Source organism: Pristis pectinata, chromosome 15 (genome assembly GCF_009764475.1).
Source record: "Pristis pectinata isolate sPriPec2 chromosome 15, sPriPec2.1.pri, whole genome shotgun sequence".
Classification (NCBI taxonomy): domain Eukaryota; kingdom Metazoa; phylum Chordata; class Chondrichthyes; order Rhinopristiformes; family Pristidae; genus Pristis; species Pristis pectinata.
In genome coordinates, this window is record NC_067419.1 from 754,670 (window position 1) to 782,650 (window position 27,981).

At 43.5% G+C, this 27,981-nt stretch overlaps 1 protein-coding gene across 1 annotated transcript in view; it reads right to left on the reverse strand.

Moving 5' to 3' along the window:
• Positions 1–654: 654 nt before the first annotated feature.
• Positions 655–27,981, reverse strand: part of tmtc1 (transmembrane O-mannosyltransferase targeting cadherins 1) — a 151,499-nt gene continuing 124,172 nt past the window's right edge. The window contains 9 exon segments of the mRNA XM_052030031.1: positions 655–6,707; positions 7,415–7,492; positions 9,067–9,189; positions 10,333–10,470; positions 15,917–16,061; positions 18,326–18,461; positions 20,708–20,750; positions 20,752–20,796; positions 20,798–20,815. Of these exon segments, the coding sequence (XP_051885991.1) occupies positions 6,546–6,707; positions 7,415–7,492; positions 9,067–9,189; positions 10,333–10,470; positions 15,917–16,061; positions 18,326–18,461; positions 20,708–20,750; positions 20,752–20,796; positions 20,798–20,815 (888 nt within the window). The 3' untranslated portion in view covers positions 655–6,545.

The following is a 27,981-nucleotide window of genomic DNA, read 5'->3' on the forward strand; positions in this document are numbered from 1 at the left end:
GTATAATTTGTTTATTTTATGTCTTTCTTGTGAATGTTGTGTATAAGATATTTATAAGACATTTATTTATTAGTCACATGTACATCAAAACACACAGTGAAATGCATCTTTTTGCGTTACTGAGAATGTGCTGGGGGCAGCCCGCAAGTGTCGCCACTCTTCTGGCACCAACATAGCATGCCCACAGCTCCTAACCCGTACGTCTTTGGAATGTGGGAGGAGACCGGAGCACCTGGAGGAAACCCACACAGACATGGGGAGAACGTACAAACTCCTTACAGACAGTGGCTGAAATTGAACCTGGGTCACTGGCGCTGTAATAGCATTACGCTAACCGCTACACTACCGTATCTGATGCTATGTACCTGTGATGCTGCTGCAAATAAGTTTCTCATTGCACCTGTGCATACAGGTACTTTTGCAGATGACAATAAACTCGACTTTGATTGTCTAAACCATAATCTGATGGTGTTTATTTCCCTCTGAATTTGGAAAGTGGAGGAAAGAGATATTCAATAAATCAATTAACATTAAACTGATTTCCATACAAGCCTCCCTTCGGCTTGCTTCAATGGCTGAGGTGTTGAGATGCAGAGTTAGTTCCAGTTGAGAGTGAGCAAAGGCTCTAAGGAATGGGCTCCACTACAATGCATGAACAAAATTAGCAGTCTTATTTATTCATAGCTTCCAGACACAGTCATTCCTAAAACATATTCAATACGTAACTGAGAGACAGGAGCGTTAGAGAACAGCCCATGTACATATACTCACAATTACTAAGTGACAGCCTTGGCTCACTGATCATACTCTCAGCTCTGAGGCCCAATTCTTACTCAGAGACTTGATCAAAGGCTGGGACTTCAGTGTACACCTGATGGAGTGCTGCATTTCAAAAGATTTGCATTTATATAACACATTGCACATATATTTTGGGTCACCTCAAAACTAATGAAGTATCTGTGAAGTGTGGTCACCAGTGCAAACACCACAACCGATTTGTGCAGAGACAAACATTGTAATAATGCACAGATAATCTCATTAAGTGATGTTGATTGAGTGATACGTATTGGACAAGACAATGGGGACTATCTTGTACAGACACGAGACAGCAGATGGGGTTGTTCAAAGTCTCATTTGAAAGACAGCACTTCTGACAGTGCAGCACCCCTCAGTCATACGCTGGAGAGTGAGCTCAAATATTTGTTCTCAAGTCTCTGGAGTGAGATGTGAATGAAGCATTTGATTCGGAGGTCAGAGTGCTAAGCAATTGAGCCAGTAATAGAGTTGGTGACTAATTACAGCAACTGGTTTCAAGTAATCTGCTGTCAGACCCAGATGTGCACCAACTGGCTGTCATGTTTCCCTACATTACAATAGTAATTACATTATGCCCTTTGGAAAATTCTGCAGTCATGAAAGAGGCTATTTTAGTGCAAGCTATTGCTTTCTTTTCTATTACAAAATGACATAATAATCTAAGTTTGAAAGAATTAATTTGGTACCCTCTCTCTGTTGACAATTTTACTTTGATTTTACTCTTATAAGCCACCAGAACAAGGTTAGCAGCAGTCGTGTACATGTGTGATTTCAGATAGGAAACTTCAATAATTACATACGCAACTGAATTCATTCTAATTCATGGCAGTGAATTAAATGATTGACAAGGCTGGGCTCCTCCTCAAAACAACGCAGTTTTCTTCTGTTCTTTTTGTTTTATGAACATTGCTTTTCATATAAAACATTGCATATATTTAAATCCAAACACCCCCAGTGCATCTCAACACACCACATAAAGAGAAAGAGAATGGAAACAGATTGATGCCTGATGGCAAGGCTGTTAAGCCCATCAAATGAAAGCCTTTGGACTGGAGTTATCCTTCATTCACATCAATGCACAGGGGAGGAAACAGATAAATGTAGAGATTCATCTTACACTCACAAGGTTAAATGCAAACACTTTGTAAATTAAATAAATGGAATAAATACTGTTTATAGGAAAATCAATCAAAGCCACGGCTGCTGTTTTAAAATATTCTGCTCAATCTCCATCTTCCATCTAATTAGAAGGGCTCAACATAAATTGACAAAAATCAATGGTAGAATTGTGTTCAGTTATTGATCAGTGAGAAGTGGACCAGATACTGACACTTGGCTGGGGTTCAGATGTTCCAAAGTATGCAGAAATAACATAAAGCTAGAGGAGGAAGAGATGACCTTATGGTTTCCCCATTTGATAAGATTATGGCCTGATCCATTTTCCCATCTTATTCCCATAATATTTTGCCCAAAGGTCCATCAATCTCAGCCTTGAATATCCTCATCAACTGAACATGCACAATTCTCTTGGGTAGGTAACTCCAAACTAGACTAACCCAGCCCTAACCATCTACCCCTTGTACTGAATCTATAACCCCTTAGCCTACATGCATCAGCCAGGGGATATAAGCCTCTCAGCATCAACAGTAGGAATTTTATATATTTTAAGCAATCATCTCTTACTTTTCTATATTACAGGAAATAAAGACATTCTTTTAAATCTCTCTTTAGTCCCTCATACCAGGAATCAGTTTTCCATCCTGTAAGACAAGCGTATCCTAAGTTAGGTAAGGAAATCAAAACTGCACATGGTATTTCAATTGTGGTCTCACAATTACAAGAAGCTTTATTTACTCGTGTACTTTAACACATTGTATAAAGTCTGGCATGTTATTGATCTTCCTGGTGTTTGCTGTACCCTGCAGGGCAATCATCTATGGTTAGTGTTCAAGAGCTGCTAAACCCTTCTAAATGCCAGCATTTACTAACCTCTCACCTTTTATAAAATATCCTACTTTGCCATTCTGAAAGATTTCACACTTTGCACATTGTACTCGATCGGCTACCTTCTTGCCCAATTTTTAAGATTGATTTAAATTCCTTTGCAGTAACTGAGTAAATAATACTATTAAGCTGGAATTAACAAACCATCAACTTTGGAAGAAAAGGTAAATTAGATACTGCAGATTTCATTGTAGTACTCAGGATACGCAGCACAGGGATAGACTGGTTGGGCCGAGTGGCCTATGTCGGCACTTATGTGCACTCAGACCTTCTCCATCTTTCCTCATTCAAGCCCTTTAGTGTGACCTTCTATTCCCTTCCTCCTTCTGTGCTTGTCCAGCCTCTGTTTAAATGGACCTCTGCTGTTCACTTCAAACACACCTAGTGGCAGCAAGTTCCACATTCTCATCGCTGAATTCCCTATGGGATTTCTTGGTTACCATTTGAAGATGACGGCCTTTGGTTATACTCTCATCCCATGAATGGAAACATTCTCCCTATTCATACTATCAATACCTTTCAATGTTTTAAAGATCTTTACTACATTACCTCTGAGCCACATTTTCTCAAGAGAAAAGAGATCCAATTTGTTCATCCTCTTCTGATGTGGATACTGATTCCTCCTCTCCTTATTTTCCCTGCAGCCCTACAATGTCCCCTCTCTCACATGCCCATCAACTTTGACTCTTTTACCACTTACTTGCACGAGGGGATGATTTAGTCACCTTACCCTGCCAGCACATCTTTGGGATACTGGGGGAAGTGAAGCATCTCATGCAGTCATGGGGAGAATGTGAAAATTCCACACGGACAGCACCCAAGGTTAGGATTGAATCTGGGCCCCTGGAACAGCAGTGTGCTGCCTGAATACCCTTGCAATTCTGGTCTCACCCTTGTAATTTCTGCACCCTATCCATTCACCAGCCGTCAAGTTCCAACTGCTAACCATGGTTCTCCATTATTAATGTACACAGCAGCATTAATATCAATAGTTCTTAATTATGCAGTCTGCTTCATTACGTAAATTCAACAACCACCTCTACACAATTAGCTTTGCATTATTTTCATAAATCTATTTTCTAAATGTCTTCCAGTTAATGGATTTGAAATTAACACCAACTTTAATGTGTTGCACTGCGGTATATTTCCAGCGGATGGCCAGACAAAGTCAAAATTGGAAGTGAAGTGAATTAGCCTGTAATACTTGATAACTGTGAACTGGTACATATTCCCAAACAGACTGAATGAAACGCTGCTTCTATCAGTTATAGGGATAGATGGGGAGGGGGGTGGGGGGGGGGAGGGAGTCTCACCTAAAATTAGAATGAATAATTTGAACCCAGTCCCCAACAACCTTCACACTGTACTCAGGCTCCCAAAGTAGCGATGCTTATCACAGATCACAGAGAGACCTGAGGCAGGGTCTCGACCCGAAATGCCTCCACAGATGCTGCCTGACCCACTGAGTTCCTCCAGCAGTTTGGTTTTTGAATCAGCAAATGACAGCATCTGCAGTCTCTTGTGATGCTTAACATTTCAGTTTTATAAAATGTTTGCATTTAAAATCAATATAGTCAGTGCATTTAATATATACAATGTAGCAATAATGAAATATATTATGGCTTTAATACTTTTTTATAAATAAATTATACATCTTATGTAAAAATAGAAATACTGAAAACAGTTTTGCAGTATAACTGGAGTCTGAACAACAGGAATCATAGGTAAAACTTTCAGATTAAATAAGAAATATAACTTCAACATGACCCAACAATAGTCATTTGTTCACCTGCCAATTGATTAATATTTCAATTGTTGCCACTTTAATCTCATCACAATGTTAAGATTACAATATGTGCTCTTGTACAAATGGCTGATAGGACTCCAAATAAACTTGCCTGGATTTGTAGACCAGAAGGGCAGTCTGAGACACTAACAGTAGCTGGAGGGCTAAGTGTGGAGAACAGCCTATGACTGGGTAGATCAGTCATGGAGGGGAAAGTGACGAAGAGGAGACTGGAGACCCGCAAACATTGTTCACTTCCACAATGTCACTGTGCCATTTCTAATCTGTGCCTATAATTCCAGTTTCAACCAGTATTAAAAGGATCACTGAAAGAATAAGAATGTCAACAGATCTTAATTTCAATCTTGCCAGAACTTAGAGAGAATTGAAAACAAACCTATTTACTACATGTGAGATGTTCCTAATATTTCAAAAGAAATCCAGGCCGTGAACTTTCCCCCTTTTCAATGAAACAGGTTTGTCCATTTTCTTCATTTCTCTCGTGAAACTGGCCATTTGCCCTGGCACAGTTCTGTAGGCACCAGCTACCTTCTGGAAGCCCTGCCCCTTGCCCATTCAAAGTTTAAGAAATGGGGTCACTGCAGCCAACCCAATCCACTTACACTGCCCCAGCCGCACACTGGGACAGTAAACACTGAACCATGCAAGTTGCATCTCCAGCCATTAACCCTATCTCTGCATGAACAGGCAGATTAGTAAGCAATTGCCCAGAGGGTAAGCTTATCCCATTAAAAAAACTTGCTGTGGTTCTTAAAGTTCAAATTGTAATCAGTAATTCTTTGCGTGTGTTCTACAAGAGAAAACTCAAACTGGCAGGTCAACAGAGAACATCAATAATAGCTCTGCCAGTACAAGAGCAGACAATCAGAGATAGTGATCCCCTTTATCAAAGGCAGGTAAGATCAGGAAGACCATTTGGTTTGACATTATGCATTCACCCAAATATACCTATCAGTTTCCACATTTTATCTTAAATAATTCCAGACTTTTCTCCTCCAGTGCCCCATCAGGATGTTACTCCCAGCAACCTTAAATGGATGTCATCCTGGATTAAACAGGAAGCAGGCACTGGCACAAGTCCAAGTGCTGACATTAAGTCAATGACTCACTGATCCTCAGAGCTCCACAGGATCAGATGAACAAACTCTAACCCATGGGAAGCATCTTCACAGGAAGCAGACTGTCGAGTCTCAATATTTAAAATGAAACTTGCCCTTTTCTGCCTTTGTGATCTACCTCGCTAGTGTTTGATTGTGGGTCTCTCCTAACATTTCATGTTGACTTTTTCAAACAAGAAAATAATCTGAGGATCAACACAGACACACTGTACACTGAAATCAATAACCAATGCCTTGTGACTAACACTGTGCCCTGACTGTTTTCATTGCATGCTATTCACAAAGAAGTCCCAGTAAGATTACACCACATAAGGCAATGGAAAGCCTCAGACACCTGTTGGTCAGCTTGCTTTGATTCAAGCAGGAACAAAATAATCTACAGTGGATTTCTTTTACTTTTAGCTTGTTACTGACTAAAAGATTTGGTTTGGTAAATTTTCCTTCTGGGCATTATATTAGGCTGTTTCAGAGCCTGCCACACACAAAATACAAGAGCCATTGAAAGGAAGGCTAAATTAACTGGTTCTACATTAAATCCCAGAGTGTCTTGGTCATGTTGAGCATCACCAGATAAGAGTCTGAGAAGGTGGACCCCAGACTGCAGAAGCTTGAAGCAGTGGAGACTTTTGGACGTGTATCAGTCTTGGCAAACACCAGCTATAATACGATCAATACCTCCTGGTTTTCTTCATAGTAGGCAGACACCTTTGTTGTTTTAGTCATCAAGGACATCGCAAGAGCCACCAAAGTACCTTCACCTCTTGCTGTGCCATGTAAAAGTCAGGAGCAAATGTCCTCCGTCACCTTGTGCCTTGGTCCCGAGGACTCTGCTCGGCCTTGCTGGCTGCCTGCGACCTCTTCTCCAGGCGGTCCAGCTTGCTGAGGTTTTCTTGCAGAATCTTGCTGTTCGGCACCAGCTCCAGGGCTTTCTCGTAGTAGCCACGTGCCGCGACGTAGTCCCCCTGCCGGAGTAGGAAACAGAGATGGCTATTAAACAATGGTTTATCAGCTTGGTGCTTCCAGGTACCACAGAAGCCACATATCCGAGGCCAATCTCAGTCGGAAGAAAATTGTACTCCAGCACATTGGCATTAAGGGCCATGAGGAGAAAGCAGGAATTTGATGTTGACAGAGAGGATCAGCCACGATCGTGCCAAATGGCGGAGGAGGCTCAAAGGGCTGAATGCTCCCATTTTCTCTGTTCAATGCTTCTATTGTAGGCAGAGGTCTGTTGTAAGTTAACAGTGTGCACAGTTGTGAGCTGCTTCACTGTCCATCTGCAGCTTTCACAGCACAGAAACAGGCCATTCGGCCCAACATGTCCATGCTGGTGTTTATGCCCCACACAAGCCTCCTCCTATCTTTCCCACAGATCTATCAGCATTGCCCTGTTTTCCATTCCACCTCATTCATTGTCCAGCCACCCCTTAACATGCAAGGATATCATTCACTTCAATCACTCCCCATGGGAGGGAGTCCCACAATCTCACCATTCCTTGGATAAGGAAGTTTCTTTTAAATTCCCTACTGGATTTCTTGGCGACTAACTTACATTTTTGACCAGTAGTTACAATCTTCCCCACGAGTGGAAATATCCTTTTCTCTACCCATGCTGTCATTTCAGAGACTAACAAGGCAGCATTGAGGAACAGGGCGATTTTCCACTGACCTTTATATGTCGGATCCCGCCCATGTTCATCCAAGCCTGTGACAGATCTGGACTCAGCTCCACTGCCTGCTTGTAGCTCTGGGTGTTCAAAATAGAAAAACATACATGTTTCAGGATAACAGCCAGAGGTTCAACAGATGGACATATTCTAAACATCTCCCTGCACACAGAGATAGGTCAAACTAATTGTGTGAAATGAGCACTGGCATTGGACAGATGCCCCCTCTCTCATACTCACAACGTCACCTGCCTAATGGGTAACTGGGCTGAGAGATGGAGGGGGGCTGCTTTTTGCCCTGTTGATAATATTCTAGTCTCTCCCTCTATGCCAGCTCACATTGTTGTCTTACCCTCCTGCCCAAACTTTGTGCCCAAGTGTAGAAAGAGCCACATGGCTGCAAGGGGCACCACAAGTGGATCCAATCCACTCCTTACTCACTGTCTCCATCCACTCTTGTTCTTGCAGGGATGCTGACCAGGACTGTGAGGCAGTCTTATCCCACATGAGTCATACAGCCTGGAAACAGGCCCTTTGGCCCAACTGGTCCATGCCAAACCCTGAAGTCAACCGATCGTCTTCAGCTTGACAGCCAGTTCAGGAGGCTTCTCTTACATCTCCAGGCAATCATTCTTCAAGGAAGTGTTAGTCCTAGGTCAGCGATAGCTTTTGTGTCTCTGAATCAGGGGCTGATGAGTTCAAGTCCTATTCCAGAAAGTTTAGAATAACATCCAGGCTGACATCCCAATGTAGCAATCAAAGCATACTGCACAGTGAGAGGTACTATTTCTTGAATGAGATGTTAAACGATGCCCACACCACCCTCACAGCTATGCATGCTAGGTTCCCTGGCACTATTTTTTCTTAGCAGAGGAGATCTCCTGTGTTTTTTCCAGTACTTTTCCCTCAAATCAAATCCAACTACATAGTCATTTAACTTACTGTTCTTTGTGTGATTTTGCTGCTCCAAAATTATCTGGGTTTTTGCTACATTACGACAGTGACTGAAGGTGTGTGACAGGTAGAGAAGAGATTTACCAAATGGTTTCAAGGAAGAAGGAGACATGAGAGGCTGGGCTTGTTCTCCTTGGGGAAAAGGTGGGAGAGAAAGCAGATGGAGGTGGACAAGATCATGATGGGTTTAGATGGGATAAATATAGGAAAGCTGTGCCCACATCATTCTGGGATCAGTGGACACAGATTTCAAGTGATCGGCAGAAAATAAAGCAGGTATGTAAGAAAGTAAAAAGCAATGAGTGATAATCTGGAACTCACTGCCTGTAAGGATGGGGGAAGGAGAATCAATCAAGGCTCTCGACAAGGAATTGAATTCTTTCAGGAGTGGAGAAGGGAAATAAGATTGAATAGATTGCACTACAGGGAGCTTATACAAGCATAATGGATTGCATGGCTTCCTTCTGCGACATAATAGTTCTATGATTCTATTCCACAAATGTACCTCAAAAGGTACTTCACTGGTTGTGGAGATCTTTGGGACATCCAAGGTCATGGAGAGCACTACAGAAACACAAGTTAGTTCTTTTAACAGTAACTGTGGGTTCCTTATAATTTCATCTCCCATGTATTATCAGTTTTTTTCATCTTAAGGGTGTCACGAGCAAGGCCAACGTTCAGAGTTAGGTAAACTATGCACCTCAAAAGCCACATCCAGCCGATTCAGCTCCCTCAGAAGATTTCCTTCAGAAAAATAAAGTTCTGCAAGAACCTTTGGGTCTTTGGGCTTCATTTGGACGGCCTTCTTCACAGCTTCAAGTGCCTAACGTGAAAGAAGGAGAAATTGTGAGCGTTCACTTCTGATCAGATGCCTCTTATTAATTGGAAAAAAAAACAAAATTAACTCTGCAATAAAGAATCCATATTCTAGAGATGCAGGCGCACATATATAAATGAAACACTCTCAAACAAGAAAATATTCATAAACACACACACACGCACGCACGCACACTCACACAGAGATGGATTTTTGATAAGATATCTTGATGAGTCACATGTCCATCGAACCACACAGTGAAATGGATCTTTTGCATAGAGTGTTCTGGCTCACAAGTGTCACCGTGCTTCTGGTGCCAACACAGTATGCCCACAACTTCCTAACCCGTACATCTTTGGAATGTGGGAGGAAACCGGAGCACCTGGAGGAAACCTACACAGACACAGGGAGAATGTACAAACTCTTCCAGACAGTGGCCGGAATTGAACCTGGGTTGCTGGCGCTGTAATAGCGTTATGCTAACCGCCACATCACCATGCCTGCACAAAGTACCGACTCTGGTGGGACTCAAACCCACAACCTTTGAATTGCTTGATCACGCATCAATAGAAGTCCAACACGCTATCCATTGCATCACAGTCACCTGCTTATCAGCAATTGCAGTAGGTCATAAGGGACACACTGATGAGACCAATGAAATACAGTAGTGTAGCGGTTAGCATAATGCTATTACAGCCCCGGCGACCCGGGTTCAATTCCGGCCGCTGTCTGTAAGGAGTTTGTTTGTTCTCCCCGTAACTACATGGGTTTCCTCCAGGAGCTCTGGTTGCCTCCCACATTCCAAAAGGAAGTTGTGGGCACGCTACATTAGCGCTGGAAGAGTGGTGACACTTGCGGGCTGCCCCCAGAACATTGTCAGTAACGCAAAAAGATGCATTTCACTGTGTGTTTCGATGTACATGTGACTAATAAATAAATATCTTATCTATCTAAATGGAACGAGGTTCATGTGGAGGATGACCACCACCATTCAACTACTGGGCAAATGTCCCACTTTCATGCTGTGAACTGCATTCAAGTCTTATGTACAATGAGAACCTCAAAAAGCCCTTAAAGAGCCTCAGTGTTGTTCATCTCACTTAATAAGCCGACAAGCATATGCATGCATGTTTTAACGATGATCCTCACCTCCTTCAAGTTCCCCCTTTTACTGTGGATAACGGACAAGAGTCGCTGACACTCCAGGCAGTTGCTCCTTTCACTTGCCACCTGGTTGATGAGCCTCTCAGCCTCTCTGGCTCTGCCGGCCACGGACAGGACCTGTGCCTGACAAACAAGCTGAGAGTCAACCTGTAACAGTCCAGACTTGAGCAGAGCACTGGCAAGAGGCCAGAGCATTTGGCCAACCCAGACACTGTTGATGCCAAATCTGTAAACGGCCTGTCTAGCCAGCCCAGAGGAGCAACAAGAGGCCTTACAATCCAAGCCTTTTGCAATCTGGTCTTTTTGTGCTGCAGGGCACCTCTGTCCAGAGAGAAACTTTGGACCAAAAAACCTCCACTTAAATAGATAGGATTAGTAAAACTTGCATTGAAGTGGAACATATTATGTAATAAAACATAAGAAACTGGAGCAGGTGTAGGTCATACAGCCCCTCAAGCCTGCTCGATACTTGACCTACACTTGCTCCTGTCTCTTATGTTTTATTACATTAAATGTAATAAAACCACAGCTGGTCTCATCTTGGCTTAACTCCACTCTCTACCTGTTCTCCATAACCCAGGATTCCCCTATCATCCAAAGTTCTTTCTATCATGAACTTATTCAATACTTTGACCTCTGCAGCTCTGGGCAGAGAATTCCAAAGATTCGTGACTCTCAGAGAAGGAATTCCTTTCCTTTTAATCTTTTCCTTTTAATCTTTTTTTTAAAATATATTCACTTTTGGGGTCTGGTCATCACTGGCAAGGCTGCCATTTATTGTCCATTCCTGGTTGCCCTTGGAAGGGTGACAGTGAGCCACCTTCTTGAATGGCTGCAGAATTTTTGGTGAAGGCGCTCCCGCAATGCTGTCGGGGAGGGAGTTTCCAGGAGTTAGACCCAGCGATGATGAAAGAACAGGACAGCGAAATACTTCTACAAGTCGGTGTGCAACTCAGATGTGAACCTACAGGTGGTGCTCGTTTCATGCACTTGCTCTTCTTGGTGGTGGTGGTGATGCGTTTGGGAGATGATGTTAAAGCAGCTAGTTTCTGTTCAATGGTGATCCTCAGGAAGTTGATGACGGGGTACTCAGCAATGACAAGGGGAGATAGTTAGACACTCTGTTGCTGGAGATGGTCATTGCCTAGCACTTCTGTGGCACAAATGCTGCTTGTTACTTATCAGCCTATGCCTGATTGCCATCTAGGTCATTGGCTTATTCTAAAACAGCCAAATGCACCACTGGAGTATCATCCGGCAAAATCTGGCAATGAGCCACAGATTAATCAGAGAAATTTCTGGCACAGCAAGAGACCATTTTGCCCATTATTTCTCTCTTGATGAAAATGGACACAAGTTTAATTCCACTTTCTTGGTCTTGGTCCATAGCCCTGCCGGTTACAACTCAAGTGCTCATCCATGTGGTCAGGGTTACTTCCTCCACCCCATAGTACTCATTGAGTGAAACAATTTTTTTCTCAACTGCCCTCTGATCTGATTATGAGGGGCAGAAGAAGGGTAGATCGTAAGAAATATTTCCCTGTAGCAGAGGTGTATAAGCCACAAGGCATGGGTTCAAGGTAAGGGGTAGGATGTTTGGAGAGGACCTGAGGAAGTATTTCTTTCACCCAGGAGGTGCTTGCAATCTGGAACACACTGCCTGAGGGGGGGGTGGAGGCAGAGACACTCACAACATTTAAGTCGTATTCAGGTGAGCACTTGAATCATCAAGGCATAGCCCATGTGCAGAAAAATGGGATTAAAATAGATGGACACTCAGTGGCCTGCATGGACGGTGGGCTGAAGGGCCTGTTTTTGTGCCGTCTAATTCTAAGACTTCTACCATTCAACATTTACACCCCCTAGTTACTGAGCTGTCTCTTGAAGGACATAGGCCCTTTCTGCTTTCAATGTCTGGGCCTCATAATTCCATTCACCTCAATGAAATGTCCCACAGGCCTGAGCCCTCCAGGCACTAATTGTCTCCGCTATGCTTTGCTTTCTTCTTCTGAGCACATTTTTAATCAACTTGCCAGTTTCTCTTGGATCCCATGTTTTATTTTCTTGGTCAATCTACCCTATTGGTTTTGTCAAATAACTTGCAAAAATCGACAAACACCACCATCAAATGTGCTGTTCTCATCGATGCTCCCTGTAACCTCCTCAATAAAATGACAATTTATGACCCCATCCTGCACCCAGAGAAATTTTGAACAATTGTCAGGTGAAGCGCCCTATAATTACTCAATATTTCCCGTTTTTACACAACAGAACCACGTCAGCCATCTTCCAGTCTTCTGACGCCTCACACAGTCTCAGTGGATGGCCCCTTATTTTTAAACCATAATCCTAGATTCTAGATTTAATTTAATTGAATCCTAAATTCTAGATTGTCCCACAAGAGGAGATGTTTTCTCCACAACCACCTGAAAACATCCCTCAGGATCTTATCTTCATATCAAGTCCCCTCCCACTCTTCCAAACTCCAGCAAATACAAGCCTCGCTTGCCCATCCTTTCCTCATAACTTGCTCCTTCCAGGTATTAGCGGAGGCAACCTTCTCTGAACTGCTTCCAATGCATTAACGTCCTTGCTTAATTAAGGAGACCAATAGAGTACAATAGTGGTCCTACCAATACCCTACATAAATGAAACATAACATCTGTACTTCTGCATTCAGTTCCCTCACAATAAATACGTATATTGTTAGCTTTCCGAATTATTTGTAGTTTCGTGCTAACCTCTTGCAAATCATGCACTGGGATACCCAAATCCTTCTGCAACTGAAAGCTCAACAACCTCCTACCATTTTTATTTTTCTAAGCAAATTGGACAATTTCACATTTTCCCACATTATATTTTATTTGCCAAATCTTTGCACACTTACTTAATTTATCTAGATCCCTTTGTGGCTTCCCTATGTCCTCCTCACTTTCTTACCTATCTTTATGTCATCAGAAATTTTGCTACCATACCTTCAGTGCCTTCATTCAAGTCATTTATATAAAGTGGAAACTGCTGTGGCCCTAGCACCGATCCCTGTGGCACCCCACTCACTACATCTTGCCGACCAGCGAAACATCCATTAATGCCTCCGTTATTTCCTGTCAGCCAGTCAATCCTCTACCCACACCAACATGTTACTTTCTACCTCATGAGCTTTTACTATTGGCAATAACCTTTGATGCAGCACCTTATAAAATTCCTTCTGGAAATCTATATATATCTATGTGATCCCCTTCATCCACAGCACGTCATCTCTTCAAAGAACTCAGACAAATAGGTCGTACATGATTTCCCTTTCACAAAACCATGACAACTTCCTCTGACTACCTCGATTTTTTTTTCAAAGCGCACTGCCTTAATAAATAGCTAACATTTTCCTTGTGAGAGGTGTTAAGTTAACTGCCTTGCAGTTTCCTGCTTTCTGTCTCCTCTTTTTTTTAGTAAAGGACTTACATTTGCTATTTTCTGATCTAATGCAACTTTCTCCACATCAAAGTAATTTGGAAAATTTAAAACCAATGCATCAACTACAGCAGCCACTTCTTTTAAGACCTAGGATGAAGTCCATCAGGACCCAAAGACTTTTCCAACAATCTGCTCAAGCACCACTTCCCTGGGGTTGTCATTTTCCCAAGGACTTCCAGTTCCTCTCCCTTCCAGTTCAAAATTTACAGCTCTTTCTGGGAGATTGGTGACAGAGAGGTTTAGAGAAGAACTCCATAACTTATAGAGCATATATAGTATTTTATGTTTCTTAATTCGAGAAAATAAAGTTTTGAAATAAGCATTTTGATCAATTTAGTTAGGAGTCAGGTAATAGTCAGAATCAGAATGCATTTTTATAATTGAAAAAAAGGGTTGTTTTTCAGGAGATGACAGCTTGAGTTTCCAGTTTAACTGGAACATGGGAAGCGCAGGGTGAAAAATGATGACTGTTCACTCAGCTCACTTTCTACAATGCTGGTAGTCACTTGATACAACATCAGTGATATTGATGATGGATTCTGGCGATCAATCTCTATCAGTGAATATACAACAGATGTGTTGAGCAGAATAGCACACTGGTGAAGAATTTTGGGAACCAGCCACCTCTTTCTCTCAAGTGTGGTAAATTTAACAGATGTTAAATTGCTCATGTGTGATATTGCAAAATGTTGTTTTCTGGAGGTTATGTACCCATGGTATTGAATGAGTTGTGACTTGCTTTTACTGTCTCCCTCAGAAGCTCATTCCACTGACTGACAACTCATTTGTTCAAATAATGCTTCTACAGAAGAATTTTGAATTTACCCCACATCATATATGGGTTGTGAAAACTGACGCTGTTTGGATGCTGTGTGAAAACATTGGTGTGGGGACCAGAGAGAAATTGACTGAGGAAAGTAGAAAGCAGGTGAAGAATTTAAAGTTAAAGGGATAGTGAATATTGGTGGCAGGTTGGAGAATGTGAGGTAAGTATCAAAGGCAGTTGAACATTTGGAAATAGTGTGTTCCCGGATAATTTTATATTTTGGGGAGAGTGTTGAGTTTGGAGTAACTAGCAGTCAAAAACTGAGTAGCAGGAAATGGGCAGTCGTGTGAGTGGCCAGTGTACTTGAGAGGAGTGAATATTTCTGGCAGTGAGGATTCACGTGTGCTCTAAAGTTAGGGAAATATAGCAGTATTGCTACTTATGATGCAGTGACAACTATAATTTACAGGTTTTACAGTCATCAATAAGCACAGGTCACGTCAATCAAAACCTTGGTCTTTACCCAGGAACTTTTGAAAATTCAGCTGTGATTCAGTGATTGATAAATTGATGAGGGAATCAAGGGATATGGAGTCAGTCCTGGAAAGTGGCACTGAGCTGAAAGAGCGGCCTTGGTCTTGTTGAATGGCTGAGCAGGCATGAGGGATTGAAGCAGTTGCTGTCTAGCCAGTGAACTCTCCAAGTTAATAAAGATATGAAAGGTTTACTTGGGGGGAAATTGTTCAATACCTCTTTTTGAAATCATTGATGAAAATAAAAACTGAAAGATCACAATCAAGTCCACAGAAGGGTATATTGGCCAGGTTCTGTAGATTTGCTATACTTTCCTGAGACCAATTCCAGGTGCAATTTCCCTCAATCACTGAAGGGCCAGCCTTGATGTACCACATACACTGTCACACACTTGGAAGCTGGCCAACAGACACCAGGGGAACACTGGCTGGATGTTTTATCTTCCCAGTCACTATGAACACTGAGTAAAATGTGTAAATCACCAATTCCTATCAGTGGTAATTCAATTTCACATATTTTTTAAAACTTTTTTTAATTCCCACCCCCACCCCCACCCCCCATACAGGTTTACTGCTGGGTCACTCCCTGCAGTGTCTGGGAGATTAATTTTTAATTACTGGAAGTCTGGATAGTTGCCAACAAAATGAAGAGAAGTCCGTGGAAAATATTGCTTCACACCCAGTCCTGTTAAGCAGAGTTCACGGCTTAAATTAATAAGGTTAATATACATTAGTGATAGATGTTACAGATAAATTAGAGGATGTTGCACATTTGTGCTTCCTCCAGCATTGTACGTACCACTGCCAGTCGCAGCTCGCTGTTTTGGGGCTGCATTGTGATAGCTTCCTTGTAGATCCGCAAGGCCTCTTCATACCTCCCTGTGTTGTAGTACAGAGCTCCCAGTGGAGACAGAACATCCACAGTCCTGGTAACGTCAAGCGCTCTGACAACAACAACAGCACTCCTTCAATGTGAAGCTACACAGCACAGAACTAGGCCCTTCAGTCTACTGAGTCTGTGCCAACCATCATGCATCCATTCACGCTAATCCCATTTTGCTCTCCAACATTCCCATCAACTCCACTAAAATCCTTCCACCCGCCCATACACAATGGCCAATTTACAGTAGCCAATTAACTGACCAACCTGCATAACTTTGTAAACTCTCCAGCGCTCTGTATATCACATGCACAGGAACAAAAACATAAGTCAAAGGCATTGAACCAGACGAGCTGAGTGGACATCTTTAGAAGATGGTGGCGGTTAGAACGAAAAGATATCTTCCTGTCTCATTTTGTGTAATAGGCGGCGCAGTAGCACAGCAGGTAGTGCGGCTGCCTCACAGCTCCAGGGACCCAGGTTTGACCCTGACCACAGATGCTGTTGGTGCAGAGTTTGCACATTCTCCCCATGGCTGTGTGCATTTCCTCCAGCTGCTCTGGTTTCCTCCTGCATCCAAAGATGTGCTGGTGGGATGATCACCTCCTGTAAATTGCCCTTTAGTGTAGGTAAGAGGCAAAACAGTCAAGTGTGTGTTGGTGGGCATGTGGGAAAGAATAATTTGCAAGGCCAAAAGGAAATGAGTAGAAAAATCAATTGGATTACTCTGTTAAGAGCTGACATGGATCTGATGGACCAAATGGTCTCCTTCTTTGTTGTAATAAGTTGGAAGAATATATTGAAAGTACCATTCATGTGCTACTAATTACCACCTTTCTGTGTGGGAGATATGATGTATCTCTGCTTGTTTATGTGCAAGCCTCCCATTGTGAGGAAGGGGAGGTGCCTTCCAAACTGTGAACTCTGTTTTCTCCATAGCTGCTGCCTGACGTACTGAGTGTTCCAACATTTTGCCTTTTTTTTGGCACTTACAGCATCAGCGATTTTTTTTCTCCTGCATATTTTTCTTTCAACAGCATGGTTTCCATTTGACAGTGTAACCCTTGAAAGTATTTAATAAGACAGCAACCCTTTCAAACATTATACAATAAACTGTTTTCCTCTGAATTTTTTGGTGACCTGCTGTGTTTTTTATCTGAGCTTTCTCATTTCCTTCCTTCCCATGTACCCACCTTCCACTATCTGAGCCAAGTAGTCATTTAAAAGACTTCAGCTGCTTAAAGACAAAAGATAAATTCTGGCCAAACAAAAATAAGAGGTTAAACAATGACTACCTCTACAACTTTTCTCCCGGGTTGTTCACAGCAGTGACTGGGAGGCAGTAGGGCGGCATGGTAGTGTGGCGGTTAGCATAACGCTATGACAGCACCAGCAACCCCGGTTCAATTCCTGCCGCTGTCTGTAAGGAGTTCGTACGTTCTCCCCGTGTCTGCATAGGTTTCCTCCGGGTGCTCCGGTTTCCTCCCACATTCCAAAGACATGCGGGTTAGGAAGTTGTGGGCATGCTATGTTGGCACTGGAAGCGTGGCGACACTTGCGGGCTGCCCCCAGAACTCTCTACGCAAAAGATGTATTGCACTGTGTGCTTCAATGTACATGTGACTGATAAAGATATCTTATTAATAAATACTGGACTCTGGAGAGCTGTCAACTAAAGGGAATAGCTCTGCAGAAAGCATCAGCTTTAAGTCTAGCTTACTGGAGAGTTAATCCACACGTCGAGGTGATGTTGTTGTCTGCAGGGCATTCAATGTTACCTCACTGCTCTTCTTCAAAAGATAGTCATAGAGTTGTACAGCACAGAATCCAGTCCAACACATCCACGTCGACCCTGTTTGCCCATCTTACACTAATCCGGTTTGCTGCATTATAACTGTACCCTTCTAGGCCTTGCCTACTTAAGTGTCTGTCCAAATATCTCTTCAAATTAGTAATTGTATCTGATTCACCACTTCCTCTGGCAGCGTAGTGTGGGATGGTTTGCAGTCACTGGGAGGCCATGCTACTGATCACACCCTCATGCACCATCTGCTTGTCCCACGACTACCCTCTTGTGGTCAAGTTAATGTAAAGTATGGTCTTTGTGCTGCAGTTGTCCATCTTACCAAAGCTGCTTTGGTCTCATCCCTGGCCGTTCACTCAGTCAGCAGGAGGAAACTTTCACGCCTTCTCTAACGCTAGGCAGCAGCAGTCAACTGACCAAGCTAACCAGACGGCCACTTGAAAGCAGACTCACTGAAATGGATGACCGCGTTTGTGCCAGAATTTCCCCACCATTCCCAGATTGCAACTTGACTGTGAACTTACCGTTTATACCAGGTTTCGGCCTCTTTGTTCTTGTTGGCTGAACGCAGCAGCCGACCAAGATTCAACATGGCAACATAGTGTTTAGGATTTAGCCGGATGGCATGCAGGTAATGCCCAGAGGCCCCGTTCCCATCTCCTGCAAAATCCAATAAATTCCAACAGTCAACAGACAGGACCAGGTAGTTCTAAATGGAATTGGAGAAATACGTGAAGAGGTTTATTCACAAGGATACAGCAAGAACTTGGGGCCAATTGGTCTGCTCTGCTAAAGGGCTGGCACAGGCAAAATGGCATGAATGGTTTCCTCACTAAGTTGACTTAACCAAGACCTCCAGAAGAAGGATTAACAATAAAAGTCAATGACTGTTTGAATTGAGAGGGGAAAGATTTAATGGGAACCTGAGGGCCAACCTTTCACACAGAGGGTGGTACAGATATGGAATGAGTTGCCAGAGGAATTGGTTAACACATATACATAACAACAATTAAAGGCATTTGGACAAGTACACAGAGAGGAAAGGTTGAGAGGGATATGGGCCAAATGCGAGCAAATGGGACTCGCTTAGATGGGAATCTTGGTTGGCATGGGCAGGTTGGGCCGAAGGGCCTGTTTCCTTGTTGAATAACTCCATGATTATATTAGAGCTCACCCAGACTTGAAAAATTATTGCTTGTTTCTCTCTGTACTGTCTTAGTTGTTTCAGGCTTGCATCCTTATTGAGCTAAATGCTAACCTCCCATACTTCCCTCCAGTGAAAGAAAATTAGTTGCCAAGTCACCTCAGGGTCTGGACATCTCCATGTGGCTAAATTAAATTGGGCCTTCGATGAAGTAATGGTTTTCTGCCCCTTTGCGTACATGCCCAAGCTAGCACTTCAGAAGTGTGGGTGGAAGTATGTTTAACAGACAGCCCTTCTTGGACACTGGTCTCATGTTACCACGACCCACAGACTTTGGGCAGTAGAATCGCTGTCTCACAGCACCAGTGACCTGGGTTCAATCCTGATCTCCGGTGCTGTGTCCTCCCTGGGACCCGTGTAGGTTTCGTCTAGGAGCCTGGCTTTCCTCCCTCATCCCAAAGACAGGTCAATAAGTTAATTGGCCACTGTAAATTACTCCTAATATGTAGGTGAGTGGTAGAATCTGGGGGGGGGGGGGGGGGGGGGGGGGGGGGGGGGGGGGGGGGGGGGGGGGGGGGGGGGGGGGGTGGGGGGGGTGGGTGTTGATGAGAATGTGGGGAGTAAAAAAAAATGGAATTAATGTAGGATAACAATAAATGAGTGATTGTTGGTTGGCGCAGACTTGCTGGGCCAAAGGGTCCGTGTTGTGTCACTCTATGACCAAGGTTCAAAATCCAGCTGAAGCCAATGGAAGTCCCTTGGATGGGAGAGTCCCATGTGACAGAGGCCTATCCAATGTCACCACAACTTCATTTAGATACAAAATAATAACAGAAAATCCTGTGATATTCAGCAGTTCAGGCAGCATCTGTGAAGAGAGGAACAGAGTTAATATTTCGGGTCAATGACCTGTCATCAAAGCAAATGAAAAGTCATTGGCCTGAAATGTTTTTATCTGGTAGAGTAAGGGCAGAAGATGAGGCAGCATTGGGTTAGTGCACAGAGAGGTTTTAAGAAACCCATCAGCACTCTGCTCAGGAAGACGGGTGATTTGGGAAGGGTAGTAGACTTGGTTCAAGGAATAACACCCTTGTCAGTAGACTCAGTCTATGGAATAACACCCCTGGCAGTAAACTAGATCTATGTGGTAACACCCCTGGCAGTAAACTAGATCTATGTGGTAACACCCCTGGCAGTTAACTAGATCTATGTGGTAACACCCCTGGCAGTTAACTAGATCTATGTGGTAACACCCCTGGCAGTTAACTAGATCTATGTGGTAACAACCCTGGCAGTAAACTAGATCTATGTGGTAACAGCCCTGGCAGTAAACTAGATCTATGTAGTAACACCCCTGGCAGTAAACTAGATCTGTGTGGTAACAACCCTGGCAGTAAACTAGATCTATGTGGTAACAGCCCTGGCAGTAAACTAGATCTATGTAGTAACACCCCTGGCAGTAAACTAGATCTGTGTGGTAACACCCCTAAAGTAACACTCCTGGGAGTAGACTCAGTCAATGAAGTGACATCCCTGGAGTAAATACCCCTGGTAGAAGATCGTCTGTGTGGTAACACTCCTGGAGTAACACTCCTGGGAGTAGAATAGGTCAATGAAGTAACACCCCTGGAATAATACCCCAGGTAGTACATTAGGTCTATGGAGAAACACCCCAGAACTCGCCTTTTCAGATGAGGGGGTGAAGTTGCACCAATGATAATAAGCCTCAGCTGATGTAGTCAGATAACAGTGACTCTATTACTTACCTCTATCAACTAGAAGACACCATAGTTGTTGTGTAGGTCTGGAGTTCTCAGGACAGTTTTCAATTCCTCGCGCATATACATCATCAAGCCTCTTCAAATCGCTCCTTGGATGGAGGGCAGGGGAGGGGCAGAAGGGGAGGCAGAGTTCGGAAAAGTTGTGATTCTTTGTTAACTCTTGACAGGACACAATTTGCTAACTTCCAGCTTTTAGCTGCTCAGCTAACTGACAATCCTCAGGTCACTGACACAATCACGGCTTTGTGCCCTCGGCTCCAAGTCAAAGAGAATACGAGGCACTGTCGTGCAATATAGTGGCACGGTGGTGTAGTGAGACAGCACATGGCTGTCACGTGACAGTAACGACACTGACCCCCGCTGACCGGGGGACAGCATTGCTCTGCTGATCGGAAGTGACACTACTGTCAATCAAGGTGCAGCTCCACCCACCCCTCAGGTGTGAGAGTACCTTTTGTCTCTGAACTTGCCTGACCATTGGCTTGTTTAAATCACAACAGTGAGGCTCCACCCAGCTTCCTAGCACCATAAAAAGGGTTGCAATCCCCTAGCCCTTCCTCTTCTGACGACCCCAGGAGTAGTGAGACAATGCTGCAGAGATCACTGGTAAGAGTGCATCACCATGTGGTTTGGGAGTGTTTCACTCAGATTCCAGGCAGTCTTAGAGCCAAAGCCAGTGTGGGTCAAGCATTGAAGTATTATATCCTGAAGTTGTACATTGTTATTGTGCTTGTGTGTATCAGTGTGTGTGTGTATCTTATCCTAGTTGCGATGCCCCCCCCCCCCCCCCCGCATGTTCACGGTCTCCTGCGTGTATGTGAGTGTGTGTCTGTTCCCATCCATTCTGTCCTTGCGTTTGCCTTTGTGATTAAACTAGGTTTGATATCCAAAGCTCGTGTCCAGAGCCCTTGATCCTTAAGACCGAAAAGAACCATTTCACACAACAGGTGGCACGGATGGTGTAGAGCTGCTGCCTCACAGGTTTAATCCCTGTTTGTGTGGGTTTTATGTCCTCCTTGTGACCACATGGAGTTCCTTTGGGTGCTCCAGTTTCCTCCCACATCCCAACAGATGTGCACGTTGGTAGGTTAATTGACCACTGTGAATCACCCCTGGTGTGTAGATGAGTGGCAGAACCCGAGGGGAACTGTGCAGGATTGGTTTAAATGGGCCACTGATGGTTGGACTCAAAGGGGCTGTTTCTGTGCCATATGACTTTATGATTCCATATTTGAAAGGAGGAAACAAAGACTTCCATTTGCAGAGCCTGTCCAGGAAAACTTTTAATGTGAGTCTTAATAGAGATTAGAGGGGATTAAATACTCAAGATGTTCGGGCCTTGGTAGGTAAGACATGACTGAGTGACAGAGTGATTGATAGCAACACTGCTCAAGAGGCCACAATTAGAGGAACAGGTATGTCAGGGGACTGTGAAGCCATCTGCTGAAACCACGACAATCGTCCAATTCTGGCTTTGTGCATCTCCCAATTCCTTCGTCCCAGTATTGGCAGCCCTGCCTTCAGTTTCCTTGGATGTAACATTGAGAATTTGATCTCTCAATCTTTTCACTTCCCCTTCTAATTTAGCTCTGAAAACAGACCTCTTTTGGCACCTTTACTGATTTCTTCTTTGGCCCCAACATCAATTTTAGTCTGATAGTGCTCTGACAGACGTCTTGGGCCATTCTATAATGTTAAGGACTCTGCAGAGCTATAAGGTATTGGCTGAGTCTTTCTCTCCACTAAAGATGCCTTCCTCTGGTTGGCCAATAATTGGAGCCATGTTCCACAGTCTCAGCCTGAACACATTTGTCCCTGGAGTTCGTCAAGGAACTGCACAACTCTAGACAAAACAGTTCTGTGCGGTTGGAGGTCAACTCAACCCTTTCAGGACTGTGTTCTGACCATTTCTGAGCACCTTTCCCCATTGGAAAACTCCGTTTGGGATTTGCCCTGGCACCCTTTGTCTGACGTCACACTAAATAATGTCAATCATCCTGCAACACACAAAATGCCTCTCCAGTCAGATTTTCTACTTCACGTCTGAAGTACGTTATTTTTCTCTGAGCATCCAACTACCAGGTTTTATCAACCCCAATTCTCCTAAAACTGTGCTGTTTAAAGGGCTGGCATTGAAATTCTAGTCTAACTGAGAGCTGTGACCTCCTGCAAGCTCAAATGCAGCCTCAGAAATAGGCCTGGCCTCTTTTTCCCAGAGACATAAAGGTCACCAACACCTTGAGCTGCTGCTGATCTCTGCCACATTTCACAGTTTGCTGCTCACTGCTACATTAGAGAGGTCACCAAACCCCACACCGAAGCAGAGGAGAATTTATCTCCTTTCCCTCGGCCCACAGGAGCAGGGGCGGGCATTCTCCTGCATTGCAGGTTTCCCCAAAGTGCAGACACAAAAGACTGCGGATCTTGAATCTGGAGCAACAAAAACCAGCAAGAAGAACTCATGGGACCTGCTGGAGGGTCCTGATGCAGGGTTTTGACCCGAAACGTCGACAATTCCTTTCCCCCGCACAGATGCTTCTCGACCCGCTGAGTTCCTCCAGCTGGTTGTTTGTTGTTTCCCCAAAGTGAAGGAATTCACTATATTTCACAGTAATTCACATGTTACTTGCATAGTATAACTCCTTCTCGAGTTCTCTGTGGCAAACTCCTGCCTTTACAGTTTCCTGGCTAAGAATCCCTGTGGATCCCTTACCTGACGATCATGTTATCCACCAGCCTGTCCTGATCCCTCTCACCCCCTGGAAGCACTCATCACGCAACCCCACCCCTTTGCAACATCCAATCATTAAGCAGCAACATTCCCTTGTGGCTGGAAGACCACTGCTCTGCACCTTTAAGACTTACCTGCAGAAATTGCACCTAGGAAGCTAAGTGCTGGCAGCTGCAAGAATTTGCCATGGATCAATAAAGGACCTGCACTTAAACTGCCGCTGCAAGACATTACACAGAGAATTGTGGGCCTGCAAGTGAAGACTCTGATCTTTATGGGACACTCACAAGCAGCATTAGGGGGGGATAAACAACATTGTCTTGATGCCACTGAAAGTTAATGAAGCCATTTTCCAGCTCAACTACCTCAGTCGACTGATAGCTGTGAATCCCAGTGGACTGGATCTGCTTACATCATCCTTTCACAAAGTGTATTCCACATCAAAACAACCTAGTGCGTAAAAATACTTCACTTTATCTTTTTTTAATTAAAATGGCTCATAATTCTGAATACCCTTATTAAACCTCCTGCTAATCTGAGCAGAACAAACAAGCCCCCGCTGGCTCTCCACATATAAATAGCAGAGCACTTATTGACAACACTGCGTCATCTAATGAGTCAGAGATGAGCGGATGATTCACAGCAGGCTGTCTATTCCACATCACACAATGTCCATTTACTCGGAAACAGTGTGACTTAAAGAAGGGAGGAAACAGAAACTACAGCAACTTCTCCCAATAAAAATGCAGTAAGTGGAGGATCGTTACAACGTAAAGAGAGTGCATAAAATAAATCTTAATTATTTATAGCAAAATGGTCAAGAGGTTTGACCTACAGGAGAGTTACCCAGTTATCTCCACGCCAGACAGCTTTAGCACTGTCACTAAAATAATGGTGCCAGCTTTTCACAACACTGCAGTCCTCATAAGAAAAGAGAAAACTTCTCAGCAGGCCTTAACCCCAAGGGCCACTTCAAGTCCTAAATTAGTTCTGGCTGTCTGAACTTTTGTTTCCGCAGGCAACAGGGTTGCATAACATACAGCCTCAAGGGCTAAACATGCAGTTTAAATGCATGCCTCGTTGGCATGAGTTTCCCACAAGTTGATCATTTTCATAGTAGGTCATTTTCCAGTCTAGGTTTATCCACTGATAAGGAAGCAGTGCACAAACACTCCTTGCTAAACCTCCAATCCTATAATGTTCAGAGGCAAAACAGCCAATCTCAGTCCAGAAGGAGTGGATCTCCACATCTTTAAGACAGGACTAGATATCGTGCAATTTGAGGATCACAAGTTCATCAATATTTGAAATAATTATTGTTCAGTGCATCGGCCAAAACTGCAATCTACTGAGAGTACAAATGAAATAAAAATGAAGGATACTAGAAAAGCTCAGCAGGTCAGGCAGCATCTCTGGAGAGAAAAACAAACTTAATGTTTCAAGACGATGAACTTTCATCAGAACCAAAGCGTTAACTCCTTAGCTACTACCTCACCTCATAAGTATCTCCAACGGTTTCTGTTTTTAATTCAGATTTCCATCATTGCCAGTTTCTTGTTTCACAAGAATATAATTACTCATCCCCAGAGCAAAACAATGTTAAACACAGCCGCAACTTGCATTTATATAGCATCTGCAAAGTAACTGTTTCATTGCAGTTATCAACTGAAATGTGGTAATAAGAAAATTAGTTTTGAACTTACTAACATGACCCAGAAGGAAGCCATTCCATCCATTAGGTTCATGTTGGATCCCAACCATGCAATCCCATTAGTCCTATTTCCCCCAATTTTTTCCCCATAACTTATTCCCTTTCATATGTCCATCAGCTCCCCTTTGATTCTTTGGCCACTCACCTGCACCAGGAAAATGTTAGTGGCCAATTAACCTACCATCAGTATTTTGGGATGCAAGAAAAAAAACAGATCACCTGGGGGAACCCTACATGGTCACAGGGATGACATGTAAACTCCAAACAGGCAGCACCCGAGGTCAGGATCAAACCCGGGCAACTGGAGATGTGAAGCAGCAGCACGAACTGAGAGTGGGAGCGAGACGGAGAGCGAGATGGAGAGATAGAGAGAGAGAGAGAAGTTAAGGGAGGTAATTCAAGAGGCAAGGTCACCAAAATTGAAGCATGTAAGAAAGAGATAGTGGAAAGGACAGAATTGGAGGGGTGCAGAGATCTCAGGAGGCTGGGAGGTGAACAAGATTCTATAGACGGGGAAGGGAGACGCCATGGAGGGAATGGAAAATCAATGCAAATGTATTGTTTAAAATTTAAATCCAGGACCCAATATAAATTAATAAGCACAGCGGCAATGAATGAATAGAACTTGGTGCAAGTAAGGGTACAGACAGCAAAGTTTTTGATCCTCTCACTTACTGAGGGTTGAATGAGGGAGGCTAGCCACAGTAAATTGGGATAGTCATGTCTATACAGCACAAGAGGTCATGGGCAAAAACAAAAGTTATTTAAGCAAACAAGCTAACCTTACTTCTCAACTTTCTGCGCATAGACTTGTTGGTTACTGTACGTCAGTGTTTTATTTAGGCACTTCTAAATATGATGAACATTTCTGCCTCCACCATCCATCAGATACCAAGTCCCAGACACTCTTCAGGTTTCTTCAACTCCTCTCTATTCCTTCAGTTGATTATCATAGGTACATATCCCCTAGCTCTCTGCTAACAAACCCTGGACCCTGTTAGACCTTTCCTGTTTGTTCCACCATAATCCTGTTGCCTTGTGAAGCAGGCTGTCCATGGATATGTGGGGACATGGTTCAAAGTTCAGCTCACAGTCAAGTGTACGCCATTTGCAGCAAGGCGGTGGTGGAGGAACTCAGCAGGTCAGGCAGCATCTACGGAGGAAAACGGACAGTCAATGTTTCAGGTCGAGACTCTTCATCTGAACTGCCAGGACCCTGCACTTAGCTGTTCATTTTCTGTCCACGGTGTTGGCCTTTAGAGATATTAGAGCAATGACCAAAAAGAGACTGATTTCAAGGAATGACTTGCAAGAGGGCAACTGCCCATTTACCTCCACAGATGCTGCCTGACCCGCTGAGTTCCTTCAGCACTTTTTGCGTAGCTCCAGATTCCAACATCTGCAGCCTCCTGTGTGTCCGAGGATATGTCATTTTTCCAAACCCTCTGATTTAGCTTCAGACAGATATCAGGGAGAAGAGCAAGGAAAGAAGAGTATATGACGATATGCAGTTGGAGGAAATCTCTGCTGATCCAACATGGTATGTTAAATAAGCAATCTGATAACTTAGGGAAGAAAGGTCAACAGTGTAGGTGAAAATCAACAAAATGCACATGCTGGAAATCTTAAATAAAAATAAAAATGCTGGAAACACTCAGCAGGTTAGGAAGCATCAGTGGGAAGAGAAAATGAGTTATCGTTTCAGGTCCAGGACCCTACCAGAATGCCAGAGTAGGATTAGACAATGGCAACATAGACATAGAAACTCGTTCTGGACAATGTTAAATAGGACAGGGTCCAAGGGGAGATCCTTGTGGGTCAACAGGCAAGAACATGAGCAAAGGAGTAGCTCATTATGAGTGATCCTCGCGCTGCCATAGGGTAAGAGTGGAAACCAGGCCCACCCAGTGGAGCGGTGGACAGTCAAAGTCTGCAGAAAGGTTAGGAAAGATGCAGGATGTCATTTGACAAGAGTTGCTTTGGTACTGTGTTGGGGCAAAGCATAATGATGCACTGTAATCAACTTGCTTTCCAAGCACAGCCACAGCACTAAGGCAGGTCGACATGTAGATGCAGCCAAAGGGTTGACAATAGGATGACAGTGTGAGAGGAACATTAACATAAATTATTATTATCTAAGGTAATCATAAAGGCATCATAAAGGTAATCTTCCATTATCTTTAGGAGACCTGTAACCATTTAATAAGATAAGATATATTTATTAGTCACATGTACATCGAAACACACAATGAAATACATCTTTTGCACAGTGTTCTGGGAGCAGCCCACAAGTGTCACCACACTTCCAGCACCAACATAGCATGCCCATAACTTCTGTAATAGTTACTTCTAAATTTTTAAAGTTACTTAAAAAAATAAATAAAATTTTAGAATATGGGAGCATTCCTGTGGCAAGTATAAAACTAGCAGAGGCAGAGACGATGAAACTGTCTCTGACATTGGCCAGAAATCAGGTACCAGAAATACAAATAAAAACTGCAGGCGTTCAAGTTTGGTGCCTACTATTCCTGGAACATCATCAAGCTCACCACATTTTAAAAGCTCTTTCACGTAGTGGGAACAAGCACAGGTTCACACTAGATCTGTTTTTTTATTCCAGAGATGAATGGGCCATGGTTTAGTATCTGATCTTCCTGGAACCCACTTGGTAAAATATGTTTCAACACCACTAAGACCCCTGGGCATTAAGCAGTTCTGCATAGAAAAGGCTTATAATAGACCAATACAGAAGCCAAGGGTAGGTAAAAGCAAGGTTGCTTGCATGTTCAAAACATATGGCCATTTCCTTAACA